At 39.9% G+C, this 15,868-nt stretch overlaps 1 protein-coding gene across 1 annotated transcript in view; it reads left to right on the top strand.

Moving 5' to 3' along the window:
* Positions 1-15,868, top strand: part of HECW2 (HECT, C2 and WW domain containing E3 ubiquitin protein ligase 2) — a 163,944-nt gene that overhangs the window by 67,212 nt on the left and 80,864 nt on the right. Inside the window, exon 3 of the mRNA XM_017837422.1 lies at positions 11,814-11,921. Coding sequence (XP_017692911.1) covers positions 11,814-11,921 — 108 coding nt within the window. The remainder of the gene's footprint in view (positions 1-11,813; positions 11,922-15,868) is intronic.

The following is a 15,868-nucleotide window of genomic DNA, read 5'->3' as shown; positions in this document are numbered from 1 at the left end:
TAAAGTAGTTACAGGCTTGATATTTGCCTTAACTGCTACTTAGGGTACCCATCTTACAGCTGACTGGGTTTCAGCTGGTAGTGTACCATTACTACTGTAAATCCTGTGTAAAATAGGGTAGTTTCTTCTGCTGTATGAGCAGCTGGAGGAAAAAGGAAAGCAGGAAACTAGCCAATGGTCTGTGCAAACCTACAGACCAGCGATAGCAAATATGCTCGTAATAAATTTTACTCTGCTTCATGGGTAGCCAACATGAGGCATATTGCAAAATGTTACGTGGAGATAAAGGTGAGTACTCAAGTCTAATGTTTCAGTCAGTTTTGATAGACACTTGCCAAGTACTTGTTTGCTGGTATCTGATTTTAAATTTTCATAGACAGAACAAATGCACTTGCAGTGGTTTCAAACTACAGATTTAAAATAACATGCATATGTTTTAGAAATCTCTTCTAGTCTGTTGTACTTTTCATATATGTGCATTGCAGTGATGACTATGGTGTTTAAAGGGCAGATGTACATTTCATAATGATTTAAAATCGTGTTTTATTTTTAGATTTGCAAAAAAAAAAAAAAAAAGTAAAAATAGCATACAGTCATCTTGACTCTATTTAAAGCCCTCTCAGTTATGGCAATTGTGTTTGCTGACAGTTCCACAAGAAAAACCTCTTTCTGAGGGGCAAGTCAGTTACAGAAGATCTACATGTGGAGTAAAGTCTACTTAAGGTTAGTTTATGAGCTAGTAATGGCTCTCAAATGAGCCTACATTTTACTGAAATTAAACACAGAAGAGATAATTACATCATTCAGTCTGATTTACTGTCTATTACAGGCCACTCAGTGTTGTCCAAATTTCATCTTCCCTGAATATTCCTGCTCTCAGAAAATGAAAATGTGACTGTTGTTAGAGAGCAGCAGCAGACTGAATTGTAATAATGGTCTTATGGCAGAGGAGGAATTGGTCCAAGTACATTTCGAGGTTGTGAAGGAGGGAAGAGGGATGGCCATGCAGACCATAATGGTAGACTTGACAGGGCTGCTGTAACCATCTGGCACTTCCTGAAGTGATTTCCACTGTTTCCACTTCAGAAATGTTTGACCAGAAAAAACCAAACACCAGGCAAATCCCCCATTTTCTCTAGGACCCTTCTGCATTGGGTGTCTGCATACATGACCAGATGCTTGCTGGTTAATAAAAAAACCAGCATGAAGGCCATAAAATAAATGACCCCTCACTTTTTCTGCTGGCTGTGAGATTACATATGATCTGTATCAAGACAGCCACACCAGAGAAAGCCCTCTCTGTAAGTGCAGCTGTGCTAGCAAAATTGTGCTTTTGTTGGTAATGTTTATTTATCAACAGAATTTCCCCAGGGGCAGGATAGGCTATGTTGACAAGAGCACAGCTTTGCTGGTGTCATGTCTTCCACAGCAGGAATACTTTGTTGTATTTTTTAGTTTTTTCTGGCAAAGACTTGTGATGGGAATGTGGTCACAGATAAAAGTGCATGCCCTTTATCCTTGGAAGCTGCAATCCTCTTCTGCGTGCAGCTAAAGCCAGCTCAGCAGCTCATGTGCTGCCAGCAAACAAGTGCTTATCTGACACCATATAAGGCTGTAGTTGAGGAGGAAAATGATGAAAAACATTCCACAATAAACTTAGACTGGCAGATTAAATATGGCACAGAAAAGCTTAGATACAGATTATTTTTTTCCTTATTTAATTTAACTGACAGTATTTACCCCCAAAATAAGTTTTTACGGTTAATTAGAAAAAAATGACTTGTGTATATAGATATACTAAACAATCCTGTCCCAGAATAATAGCCTTGAGGATATTGATGCACAGAGGTTTGGTTTTGTGGGGTTTTTGTTTGTTTGTTTATTTTGTTTATTTTGTTTATTTTGTTTATTTTTGGTTATTTTTGTTTATTTTTGTTTATTTTTGTTTATTTTTGTTTATTTTTTTGTTTCTCTTTGTTTGCTTTGTTTTTTCTTTCTTGGACTTAGTACTGTTAAAAACAAGAGATAATCACCTTTAGGATACAAAATTGTGCAAGTGTTGGGAGCTGTTTGGAGATATGGTGGGGAACTGGATATCACAGGGAGGAGCGTATTGAAGAGGAATTATGATTGTGAAGATGGGTTTGTATCGGAGTTTTAACAAGAGGTGAGATGCAGTGAAGTGCTTAAAAAAAAATAAATATGATGCTGCAGGAGAGAGGCAGACTCCTCTTTTCCTTAGTATACTGCTTGCATCTTTGCTGTCCTCCTGTCCTCTAATCTTTATAATATAATAGCCTACTGAGTTGGTGCAGTATGTTACATTATAGGCATAGTCCAGCTTCAGTACCCATTAGTGGCCTAAATCTGATTTCCAAACTGTTCCCTGCCTGGTGGCTATTGCTTTTGGCTGTCCCCATCTTCTGCAGACATCCCTTTCCCCAAACCATCAGCAGCTGAGAGGACTGTGAGTTGACATGAGAGGTAGTGCAGCTTTTGCCTCAGTTGCTTGTTGCTTCCTTCAGGAGGAGTTGCAAGCACCCCCTGTGCCCCTGTGTTATATTTACCCCCACGTGCAGCCAGCTGGACCTCACTGAACTAAATGGTAGGTGATTTATTAGCATTTTGCAAAGATATTGGGAGTTTTCTGCAATATGATTAAGTATCTAGTAGTCTTTATGTCTTAGGGCATTGCAGTACCATCTGTCAGAGCTTAGTCAGTGTAGTTCTCTAGCTTAATTTTTTTTTCTAACATTATACCTTTCTCGTAGTAGCCGTTCTTTTGTAATGCATTGCAAAAACAGCCAAGCATTCTGCATGTGTGTTGTGTAGGATCTGGTTTCCAGGTGAGCTGGGTCAGCTGGTAGGTGACTCATGATGCACAGAGCGCTTGTGCTGTGGGGCTGGCACATATGTGAAACCTGAAGTATAGATGGGAACGAAGTGCACATCATTTTATGGAGAAGGATTAATAAGATTTTCAGGAAAGAGGTTAAGCTTGAGGTCATTTCCTTCCTCTTCTTATGCTTTTGAATCTCTGCCAGTGAGATGGGTGAAAGGATTTATTTTTGTCTTTGAATGCTTTGAATTTCAATGATGCCTTTACTTTGAATACAGAGAAGTGGAATTCCACTTTATTCCTGCTACTGTAGTGTCGTATGTCTGAAAAAATTACTTGTATTTTTTTTTCAATATCTTTGTGTCTTGCATTCTAGTTGACAAATCCTTTGAGCTGCTGATGTGCCTTGAAATATCACATTGTGTGAGGGCATATGGAGGTGCTCTGATCCCCATGCTGAACTGTTAGTGTACATAGAGAAGGAAACAGAATGTAGTAGTATAATTTTTGGAAAAAAAAAAGAAATAGTCAATCTTATGGCTAGTGTGTGAATTAAAGCTATGGATGAAAAAGAGAGCAAGAATTTCCCCACCCTATTAATTTAAATTTCAGTAGCAAAAAGGTTTCATGCTTTAGTATTTGGATGGGTTGTATGGTATGGCTTTTATGCTCTGTTTCTGCAGCTGAAGGAGGAGCAAAGTGCTAAGAGAAGTCAGTGTTATTCCCAACCATCCTGTCATTCACAGGTAGAAAAATTAATAATTTCTCTTGCTGTGTAAAGTAATAGAGTGCAATAGAAGTCATCAGCATGTTTGTGGTATGTGGTGGGTCATGGGGGGCACATGAGGTGCTTCTTGCCTGCAGCTCAGGGGCAGTAAGGGAAGGTATGTGAACCTTAAATTTGGTTGTGCAACAGAAAAAATTGCTGCTGTGCAGTGAGGAACAAACACCTCTTTGTTTTTTTGACCGTAGGTCATGATATTAATTGTGGTAGATGATGATGATTCTTCACTGCTAATATAGCAGGACTGTGTAACCAGAAGGCCAAGATTTGTGTTCAGATTGGAGTTCAGTGTTGTCCTGCACCCTCTGGCAGTGCACAGTTACCTTCAGGAAGAGCCACAACAGCTGCTTCTCTCCTATGTGAGGCTGTAAGAGAATCTGTTGTACCGTTCTCTGTCTCTTTTCTGCTCTTGCTTTTCTCAGCTGAAGATCTGTGTCTTATATTTTCGTTACCTTCCAAGTTTTCCGTGTTCTGAAGAGTAAAGACAACTGTGATAGCATATAGTAGGATCTAGTAGCTGCTTAGGCAGCTTTTAAGACTGTTCTAGAATTTTGTTCTCAACTTTTTCTGGGGTCGCTCTGTTGGCATTCAAGGGAGAAGAGTTTCCAGCCATTTAGTACACAGCAGTGTGTTAAATTTCTCTTACATTAGTCCAGTTCTGGTGTTATTTCCCCCTCTGTCCTTTGAAAATACAATGCTAGAGGTTCTCATGAAAACGTAAGCAATACAGTAGCTTTCAGTTCTTCATTAGCAAAGAGTCCGCCTTAATTTCTTTGACTGGAACCATTTTTTGGAAAATCTTCAAACCAAGTAAGAGCAGATACTTCTATAAGAGGTGGAGGCTTTTCCCCTCACCCCCTGATGGGTTTTGTTGGTGGTTTTTTGTGGTGTTTTTTGGGTTTTTTTTTGTTTTGTTTTTCTGTAATTTGAGTATTGCTGGAAAACCAAGATTTGCTTTGAGATCTTGAACCTAGTGCTGTACAAGTGTGCAATTTCATGAAATGCGTGCTGCAAAAGACTCGATCTACAGACCACGGACCAGATATCTTTAAGTACCGTTTTTGTTCTTGCAGTACTGGGGCTGCTTCGGCACAATTTGGGTTCTTGCGGAAAGTTGGAGTAGTTGTAGCATCCACCAGGAGGCCTGTGAACAGTCAGAGCATCTGGCAGAACCAAGCCTGTGCTGAGGTGGCATTTACCAACTTGAAAGAGGAGAGGTAGTAATAGAAGCTCTCTGGCACCTGCTTATCCTCCTGCTCAGGAGTGCTCTGTGCAGAGTTATCCTGGGTTAAAGGCAGCTCCGTCCCAGCCAAATGTCATGGAGCAGTCTCGTCTTCCCTGAAATAACTGGATTTGTGGGGAAGTCATGCGGGAGAGCAAAGTACTGTGTAAACAAAAGCCAGCACTTCCAGTGAGCTCCTGCTGTGCTCGTTGCTGTGGCTGCCTTGCCGTCATTTCTAGGATTTAACCATCCTCCTGTTTACATCAGCCCGCCCCATGCTGCGGGGCTGTGGCCGTGCTTAGGAATCCTCCCATGGACAAGGCAAGGAAGGAAGTGGAGGGAGGATGGGGCTTCGGCATCCTGTACCCTTCGGAGGGGAGTGGCTGCAAATAGCTGAGCTTGAAGGACGTAATACCTTATGTGTTTTAACACGGGCTGTTTGAACCTAGATAAACCCTTGATTAAAGGAGAAGAGGCAGATGATGGTGTGTAACTGCTGGAAACTACTGCAGAGTTTGAGAACATCCTTCTGAAACCCTTTCCTTCAAATGACAAGAGGAAGGGAGAGGACAGACGTGCCTCGTGGAGCTGAGATTATGCAACAGTGCTAATACAGAGCTAAAGCCTCCAAACTTGAGCTGCACAAGCTGGGTGCAGAAGGCAACTTCTGTAGAAGATACTGTTTGTGACTGGGAACAAGGATGCCATTTTCAGTATCCATGCTGTAAAACATTATTGTTTTTTATTCTTCAGTTTGTTAATTGGGCTCTGATGGAGGAATGCAGTTTAAGATCCACAGGCATCCTTTGGAATGGCCAGGTAAGGCTAGAAGGTACAACTGAGTGTTGATCATTAATTTCAGCAATGTACGGCATAGACGGGTGCTGGCTTTCATGAGAAATATTCTGGCTCCACCAGATAACCTGTGAACTGTTCACAAACTGAGATGGGGAATTCTGAAAATCACAGAACATAAGCTTTGGTATAGTGGGTTGACATTTGTTTGTATGGTACTAACTGATATGTAGAGTATTTTAAAGGGGTTGACATAATGTGATTTATTATAGTAATTGCTTGCAGTGGAAACCCTGTCTTGAAATTGTTTATTTATTTGCTGGCTTTCTAGAAAAGGTGATAAAATTTTTCTTCTCCTTAAAACGTGTCCTGATTCAATTTTCAATTGATTTTAAGCATATTTTGTGTATAAGAAAGAAATTTATTTAGTTCATTATTTTGGTAAACACTGTGCTACTTCTTTAATGATTACCCATAGATTTTTATTTTTAGTATTTCTAGAATTAAAATTATCAGAGGTTAACAAAGCGAAAATGTTGCTGTGTTACAAACTTTCTCAGTCAGTTGCTCAAAATCCACAGCAAGTACGTTTTGGAATGTTCTTGCTAGTCTCACATTTTGATGACAGTCTACTGCTTAGAAGTCTAAGCTCACACCAAAAAGCAGAGGGCAGTTACTGGCATTGAGATTGAGGTTTTGGAAGTAATGCAGTAAAATGCATGTAAATTTTTTGTTTTACGTCAGAAATGCCACCCTAGAGATTTCCTGATGGTTGGCTCAAAATTAAGTTCAGAAATATCCTCTGATGCAGATTAACCAAAAACCTGTTACTTTCTTAAAGACTAAGTGAAATGGTGGAGTAAAATAGGTGGAGGATGGCCATCCTTGATATCATGTTTGAGGGAAACTTGTGGCAAATCCATGAATCTCAGCTTGAGACGAAACTAGATGTAGCCTTACTGTCTACCAGCCTCCCAGCTCCACTGATACACACTGTAGGAGAACACCTGACAAGAGAAATAACATTAGACTGATGCTTTGAAAGCTTCCCTGGGCTGAGTACAACCCCCCCACACACACCTTAATAACTGGATGCATTGCTTGCATCATCTTCAGTGCTCAAGAATTTAATGAAATTAAACTAAAATGCTAAAGAAGTCAGCATTTTGACAATCTGAACTTAATTTAAAATTTTAACAGTACAAACACCTCAAAAGATTTTGTGTAAAGTGTTTTCCTGAAAGGGATGAAAAAACGGATATTGGCATGTAAGTCCCAAATAAGGATAACAGAATTATGCAGGGATACAATGATGTTACCAACATGATTGACCTTTCCTGAGCTAAACTGCATGGATTTTTAAAGTGCTGTGAGTTAGAAAACCCATATATGGTAGTAAAAGATGAAAATTGTAAAGTTGTGTATCATTAAAGCCATTCACTGACAATCAGAATCTGATTCTCTCTGAGCTCTGCACATGAACATCTTTATAAATGTATTACGGAAAAGAGATCAGTATGCAAAAGTTTGAACCTCTTAGATTGCTATAGGGAACTTCTAAATTTTATCCTATGCAGTAAGCAAGTGACGTTTCCACACCAGGAATTTGTGACTTCTGTAATGTCTTTTGAAGAATAAATATCATTTGTATTCATGGAAGTAAGCCTTTTATTACATAACCTAACACTACTGACCACTGAAACTGGGACCAGAAGAAGACTGATGGTTTGATATGACTAGTCTGTGCGCTGGGACTGTAAGGCTTGTTTCACATAATTAATCTGTGGCAGTTCCTCTTTATCTGTCTTATAAAAGACTGTATCTTATTTATTTGTTGCTGTAAACTATGCAAAATAACTCTGTGAGGTAATTGATTTCCGGTAGTTTATCATTTTTCCTAAGACAGAAATAGTGAAAGATATAGGACACAATGAACAAAATGTGATCTCCTCAGAAGCCTCCTCATCCTTGATGTCAGATACTGGCTGAGGATGGCTTTCAATGCTCCTGTAACATCCTCGTGCACAACTGGGAGTAGCAGTTGATAGAACAGAAGGTTCTGCTGCCATTCAGCACAAGGCTGGAAAATGGGCAAACAGAAATAACCCCTGACACTGGGATGGGGCTGGCCATCTAGAAATCATCTTTGCAGAAAGAGACCTGGAAGTTCTAGAGGACAAGAAGTTGAGCAAGAGCCAACGGTGTGCCCTGGTCACCCACTGGCATTCTGGGCTGCATTAGGAAGAGCCTGAGCCAGCAGGTTGAGGGAGGTGGTGCTTCCCCTCTACTCAGCACTGATGAGACACATCTGTGTGCTGTGCCCAGTTCTGGGCTACCAGTACAGGGGCAGCATGGGCATAACTGGAGCTTCTTATGGCTCTTACTCTTTTTATGGGCGTAATTTTACTGTTAAAAACTAATTCTATAAAAACAATACCTTCTTCTTCCACTGCACTGTTCATTCATTTATCCAGGACTTCTTTATTGCTTTTCACATAACATAGATGTGTGGCATTGACACATGTCAGAGGGAGTTGCATCCTGTAGCTGGATTCACTGTTGCATGAGGGCAGAGCTGTGGACACAGGTGGAGAACTACAGTGTTGACATGGAGGGCTCAAGCTGTGGGTATTGCGGGCGCTGTTGGTGTCTAACTTAACTTCAAGGATGTTGTAATGGTGGTGAAGCCTGAAAATGGGGAAAAAATGAGTACAGCTCTTAATGCCAGGTTTGGCTGATTGCTTAGCAGTTAAATAAAGAAAACATTATTACTCAGAATGCGTTTGCTTTACAGTCATTTCAAGGGGCACTACTCAGTGTCAAGTTCCACACAGTGATACATTTACTGCTACCCACTTTTCATTGTAGAACATTGTCTCAAATGCGCTGATTTGTACAGGGGTTGCATCTCTCAGAAGTTATGCCCTGTAATATTCTATGTCCAAGAGTTACTGAAGATAGAAAGATATCTTGCATTGTTTAATTTCTTTCAGAAGTGTAGACTCACTGGACAAGATACTGATGCAGTAAGACAGTATTTTGTTGCATATTTTATGTTCTGGGAAGGGATATTTATATCTACTCTTTGGCCCAGATTCTAGAACAACTGCCAGTTTCAGAAACAGGAATGATTAATGTGCTAAAAAGGGAATAGAACTGCGTAGAATTGAAGTTCCCTATGGAATGTATATATATAGTGTTTATGTGTATATACATACACACATATGTTTTGGTGAGGTGGAGAAATGAGGGAGTGATAATTCTGATGTTGCTTTTTGTGCTCTCAAACACTTCTCTTTTTTTGTCAGTATTTTTGTCAGTATTGTGTACTTTAATGTTTTCATGCTACGCATTTTTTTCCTTTTCAGTTTCTCTTTTTAAAACCCATGAACTGAGGTTTGCAGTTATTTTTCCATAGGTATTAGTAATGTAATTTTTCCCCTATGTGAATAACATCATAGAAGTAGAAAAAAACCATCTGTTTCAGAAAAAAAATCAAAGCTGACCAAAATAAATTCTGTAATTTGAGTTGATTGCTGACAGGCAGTGGTCTGTCAGTGTTTTCCATCCCTCTGTCTCCACCACCTTCTGTTGCAGTGGCAGTGTGCCTGTGGGCAGTGTATCAATGATTTAGCCTTCACTGCTGCAAAGGGGTCTGTTTCTTAATGTAAGGGCTGAAAATCCAGAGACTTCTGTAAACTTATTTTATTACATAAGGCGAAAGAAAGTTTTCTGCATTCTTGTAACTACCAGCTCAGAATTCAAGACTCAGTTCATGGAGGACCTTTTCTGAAGCTCACTAATGTCCCTGTAAACATTACCATTGACTTTACTTAGTAACTGACTAAAAAAACAAAGAACAACTGCTTGTGCCTTATTGTTGGAAATCTCACCATTAAAAGGCATATTTCATTGCTTAACAGTTCCTTCATTTGTTGAACTAGATAAGAATAAAAAGTATTAATTTTTATGGTTATAATATATCTAACATTTGCCCTTCTTAAAATTATGAACAGACTCTTCTCCAATTGATTAAATAGAGAAATGCAGGACTAGAGCATGTAAGGTGAGGTGTTTATTGTCATCAATACATCTTCATTTACACAGGTGAAATGAGAATGCTGAATAGTTCAGAACTCTGTGTTTCAGGTAACTGGAATTTTTAAAGAATCTGCTTGCTTTTGGTTGAGATGTTTTGGATAACCAAGTTTGTATAGTGGACCAAAACAGTCACTAGTGTAGTGCTGCTGGAAGTTAAACGGTATCTCATGGTTTGCCAGGGTTCTGTCTGGAAGATAATAGGGCCTTGGGTTAGGAAGGCACATTAAAAAATAAAAAAAGAAAATAAATTCATCAACAGTGTATTGTTTTGGTTAGAGTGTCACTGCAAACCACATAGAGATTTTTCTTAAGGCCTGTGGCGTGGTTATACGGGCCGTATGTTCAGCGTTCCTCTTTATATAGCTTTGAAAAAAACCCAGAAGCAACTTTTTTTATGCCAAAAGTTTTTTCTGTAATGGAGAATAAATATGCATGGTTTAAGATTTTACTGCCTGTGTGCCTGACTTTATAGTGTGTACAGTTTATGTGCCATCACGTTGACTCCACACGAAAAGTTAGGCCTGGGGGTATTACAAGCTTGAGGACCACAGGTGTTAGGAGAACCCTCCTGTCCCTTCTTGTTGTCATTGAGATAATTATGAAACTGTTCTGGACCTGTCAGGACGTTAAGGTGTTCAGACCACAGCTTTCTAAAAATTCTCAAAGTCACCCATGCCTGGAGGCATAAAAATGTCAGTAGCTTTCCATGGCTGCTTCTTGACTTTCCAGAGCTCTTTGAGGTTTTGGGCAGTGTGTAAGTTACTGTTGAGCAACCACAAAAGCCCAGCATATGTCTGGTAATGCTGTGTGTGTCAGCTTGGTGGGATGTGATGTACAGATTGCTGTAACCCTGGTTCAGTGGAGTCACCATGTATACGCTGAGGTGAGCAGTCAGAGTGAAAAGGAAAAAGAAGCTTTAGTGTAAGTTTGTATTTTTAAGATAACAGTAAGAAAGCTGCGTTGTTTCTTATTCCTCCATAAATAGCGTATGGATTTCTGATATGTAGGTGACAGTTCTGTAATCTTCTGTGGGATTTCCTACCAAAGGGCAAAGGAATGTGCTTGAATGGATAGGAGCTTCATGCACAAAACCACAGTAGGCTCAGTTATTAGTGAAGAATTTTAAAATTGCAGAATGCATTCAAATGTATAAAATAAAACAGGAATTTATATTTTTTTGATTTAAGAGTAAAGAATATCCAGTACCACTGGAAAGAATTAGGATGTTGTATTTGAGGTCACAGGTAAAATTGTCTAGTTAAGAAACAGCTGCCAAAAGGCATTGGTATAATGTTACAATGCATACTTCCAAAGAACTTCCTGTACAAAAGAATTCAGTTGAATTTATGTCAGCTTTGTCTGTGTCATCATAACTAACCTTCGTGCCTTTCAAGCAGCTTCTCACTCTGATTTTTTTCATTAATACGGCTTTCTGGGTGTCTGAATACAGGCTGGTAAATAAAAAAAGGCCCTAAGGACCATGTTTGTTACTGTTAGGACAAAAATCTTGATTTCAGAGGGGAAAATACTGATGTTGCTAAGCTTCTCTGCAGGTACTGCTTGTTTTTCTGTTCTCTTTTGAATGTATTTTGCTGAATCTCTCATTTCTAGCTCTGGTTTACCAAGTGACAGTTCTGCACTTTGAGCCTCTAACTTGATTACTTACAAGTCCACGCTTCCTAGCTAGGGAATGAATGCTAGATTTTCACATCACAGAGCAGGACTGGTGTATAAAACAGTGCAGTAACTCTGTGATGAGGTTTCTGTCAGCTCTACACTCCCAACAGCCTCTCTGTTGAGTTAGGGAAGTTTGGGAATTTAATACTGTATCTTGGCAGGTCACCTCTTACAGGAAACCATATATTTACTTTGGCTGTGTGTATGTCTGCTCCCTCTGCATAAATTGATCTAGCAACTGTAAAAGAGAAGCCATTTATCTTTTGCCAGTTAGTTTGATTTATTTATTTAGTAAAAGTAGTTTTTTGTGTCTGAGCCTCTTGAAACGGAGAACCAAGAAAGCTACTATTATAAATACTACTTGCTGAAATTATTTTTTTCCTTCCCTTTTTCAGATGAGAACTCTCCAGCCAATTTCTGGGATTCCAAGAATCGGGGAGTGACTGGCACGCAGAAAGGACAAATTGTATGGCGCATTGAACCTGGCCCCTACTTTATGGAATGTGAGTACTTATTTATCCAGTGCTTATTCCAAGGCAAGAGTGCCTTTGTGTCAAGGTAAGTCTACGGCATGGCATTTGATATCCATTTCATCAGTCCCTCTGATAAACTAAGGGAATTGATTGTGTTGCCCTAAGGGGCAGCATTTTCCACTGTTTTTTCTGGACATTGTAAAAATGGAGTTGATCTTAGATGTACATTTGTACTCTAGGGATGTTCTTAGCATGTTTCAGTTTAAGGGAGGAAGAAATTGCCTTGTGCAGTGTCATATACTATATACACAGTGAAAGTTGAAGTCTCTTCCCAAAGCAGCTTCAGGTTTCAGCTGAACAAGTATTAATGGTAAATGCATGTGGAGGAGAAGGTAACGATGAAGTAGTGCTTGCTAATGTTTGTTAGTATGAAGGGTAGATTTGTCTCTAGGAAGTGCCAACCTCATGTTCAGTTGCATCAGAATTTCTCAGCTGAAGATCTGTCGTGCTGGGAAATCCACCGGGCAGTTTGGAAATACTGAGAGTCTCTATATGACTGAAATAAAAAGTCTTCAGTTGGACTCTGTAAGGACTATCAGTAGCCAAGCTTCAAATCAGAGAGCTATGCCACTCCCTTAGACAACCAGGATTTATAGGAAGCTAAGCTACTCTGTTCTGTGCTATTTTTTTTCTTTGTTTTTTAGTTTTTCATGAAACAGAGGTATCTTACCATTTGAAGTCCATGATCCCCTAAAGAAACTGAGGTTCAAATCCTAGGATGTTGTATCAGAGCTTGCTGGAAACTCTGATGTGCCAAGCATCAAAGTGGCAATCAGTCCCAAAAGAGCTGTGAGTTGCTCTACCACCTGTTTAGCCTCACAGTAATGAATCTTCCTGCATAAGTTAAAAGAAAAAAAATACTCCCACTCTTCACTGTACACTGCAGTGCTGCTAACTGTAGGTCTTGGCAGAAATTTTTATTCTAATTAACTGATATGACAGCAATACATGTATTTCAAGAGGTGTTGTACTAAAAATAATTATTAAAGCTTCCTGTTTCTAGAACTCATCACTGCATCTTGCCAAGTACCCTATGTGTTACACAACACACTTTATAATAAAAAAAAATCTTAAATAGGATAAAATTTAATTCCATTTCAGGAGTTCATTACAGGAAAAAATGATTGAACTGAAGATAATGATCAAGAAAATAATAAAGATAATTAACTGTCCTGTGCCAAAGACAGTGGTATATTAAAGCAGATTAAAATGTCTGTTAGTAAAATTCATTGCCTCATCTTTCTTGTACATATACTCCATCAGTATCGTTGCCAATGGGGCAGTTTGACTTCAAAGATGTTTGTATCTTTTAGCTGGTTATGCGTTGCTCCATTATGTATTGAGATGAGGCTCTCAAACAACATTTTCAGTTCATATGAGTAACCCAAACTAATGCTTCAAGGACTAGTAGTTTGGACTTAAAATCAGCTGCAAATGACTTTGCACTTTGCAACCAACTGCACCTCACAATCAGCTGACAGAAGGAGTGCAGGATGTATGTTCTTTGATCATGGTTATCTTCACTAAGGAGCAGTTCTGCTGCCATACAATGAAAAAGAGACAAGCAATTATGCAGCACCTGAGAACTGTAAAAAGGAATGTTTATGAGCATATGTTGCTATAGCACATAGTATGGAAGATAAAAGTGTCACTGGTGACATATTTATTTCTAGTGAGAGGCCAAAAATTATCTGCATTTCCAATTCCACTTTTTAAACTAGAGGGCTCCACGGATATGTGACTGTGTTTGCACTGCAAGGCTTTTTCTTGCAGCTTATAGGTAGTGAAGCAACTCTGATGCAACTACAGGCAGCTGCTCTTTTTTTTAATTTTCTTTTTTATTTCTGAGATCACTAAATCCCGGCTCAGGCAGACGCAGCAGGTGGCTACACAGTTCAGGTACAGCCACAGTGTTACTGCGGTGCAGCACCAGGCCGGGCGTGGGAAGAGCTGTGCTGTCAGGGTGCTCACCATGCTCTGCAGACACTGTCACTGCCCAGCCCGTGCCAGCCACAGAGACAAACTTAGCTCCCCTGTTGGCCTCTTTCTTCTGTTGCGGTGCAGATATAATTTGTCACTCAGTGTAGCACTGCATGTGATGCTACTGTCATAGCAAGAGGGAGAAACAAATGAAGAGGCTAACGTTCCCAGGAAATGTGTGCTAGATTATTGAGTATAAGGTATTTCTGCTTTAATCTGCCATTATTTTCCAAATTTGGGAAAGAACTCTAGAACTGTAGATTTCTTGTTTAGAAATATCTTTGCTGAGAGGCAGAATATGTCAGATACAGGTCATGGTACATAGGGTTTGTCATATTTATTCCTCACAGTAATGACATGCAGCAGACCATTAGCAGTGTCCCTGAATTTTTGAAGCAGCAGCTCCAGTAAGAGACATGGACAAAATATGTAAATGAATCAATCTAAAATCATCTGGAGACTAATCACAGCATAGTAATATTGGTTGCATCCAACCTCCTGCTCTCAAACTGGGACCAACACTTGACCTGCCTGGTCAAGTGTGGTTTATGAAGCACATTACTGAAAACCCTCAAGGACAGAGATTTTGCAGATTCTGTAAGTAACCTTTTTCAGTGCTGCATTATTGTCCCAGTTAAAAAGATTTCTCTGGCATCCAATATGACTGGCCATAGCTTAAATTTGGGGCCATTGTCCCTTTTAAAATCTCTGATAGAATGGGAAGGAGTTGAGATAGTAACATTTACTTTGCCTCAACCTAGTCTTCACCAGACTAAACAATGACAGTTCCTTTAGCCTCTTCTCGCAGGTCACGTTTTCTCCATCCCAACCATCTTTGTAGCCCTTTGCTCACCACTCTCCATGTTCTCTGTGCTCTTGAACCTAGGGACCCAAAACTAGACAGAGTATTCCTCACCAGTACCAATGCAGAGGGGGACATGACCTTCCATTTCTCCACTGGTCACACACCTTTTAATCTATCCTGTGAAGTGATTTGTTTTATTTGCAGTGAGAACACGTGCTGGCTCGTATTCAACTTGGTAGTCATCCTGAGCCTAGTTCCTTTTCAGCAGGGCTGCAGCTTTGCCAGTCTGTTCAGAGGCTCTGGCGATGCCTGGGATTGCTCCACCCCTGGTGTAGACACTTGCAAGCCTCTTGAACTTGGTGACATTGCTGTTGACCAGTCCTCTACCTATTGCTTATGCTCTTAGGTATAGAGATGCTCCAGGAGGCTGATGGAAAGCTAAGTATGGAACAAAGATAGAGCTGGACTCCCGTCACTACAGGGTTTTCTGGATTGCAGCTGTTTTATGTTTGGAGCACGGACAGTACTTAATTGCTACCACCTATACACTGCAATACTTATATGATTGCAGTTTCCCTGCTCTACCTCTGCACAAGGAGAGAGGAAGAATGTTTACTGCAAGCCTCAGAAGCATTGAGCCAGCAATAAGGACTGATGATACTTGTTAACAGAATTATGCTGAACAACTGCTAAGTAACCACAATAATCCTTTAGGATTTACGGTCGAAATTGGCCTAAAGTTGTCGCATCTTTTTGGCAAGAATGGGAACGTAAGTTACTAATGTTGAACGATGAGTTGTGATCAGTCAGCGTGCACAGCGTGCACTTATCCCGAAGACTTTGGATGTGGTTTTCCCCCAGCAGTGTCAGAGCTTAGGGACATTACTTGTCTTTCACCAGTCACATCTCTGGAGGGTGAAATGCAGAGGATTATAGCATCACTAACAAGCCATATGCAAACAAATCTCATGCAGAAGGAGCATTTCCATTTTAATTGCGTTAATGTTAATCAGTGGGAGTCAGCTGGGTTTGGCCTAAGATTCCTTCTGCAAATTCCTTCTGCAAAAAGATTTGTATCTTTTAAGAAAAACATCTTATGCCTTAATTTGGGAAGCTGTTTTTCCGTGAGCAT

This window comes from Lepidothrix coronata, unplaced genomic scaffold (genome assembly GCF_001604755.1).
Source record: "Lepidothrix coronata isolate B3197 unplaced genomic scaffold, Lepidothrix_coronata-1.0 Scaffold7, whole genome shotgun sequence".
Lineage (NCBI taxonomy): Eukaryota > Metazoa > Chordata > Aves > Passeriformes > Pipridae > Lepidothrix > Lepidothrix coronata.
This window is presented reverse-complemented; position numbering and strand designations above follow the sequence as displayed.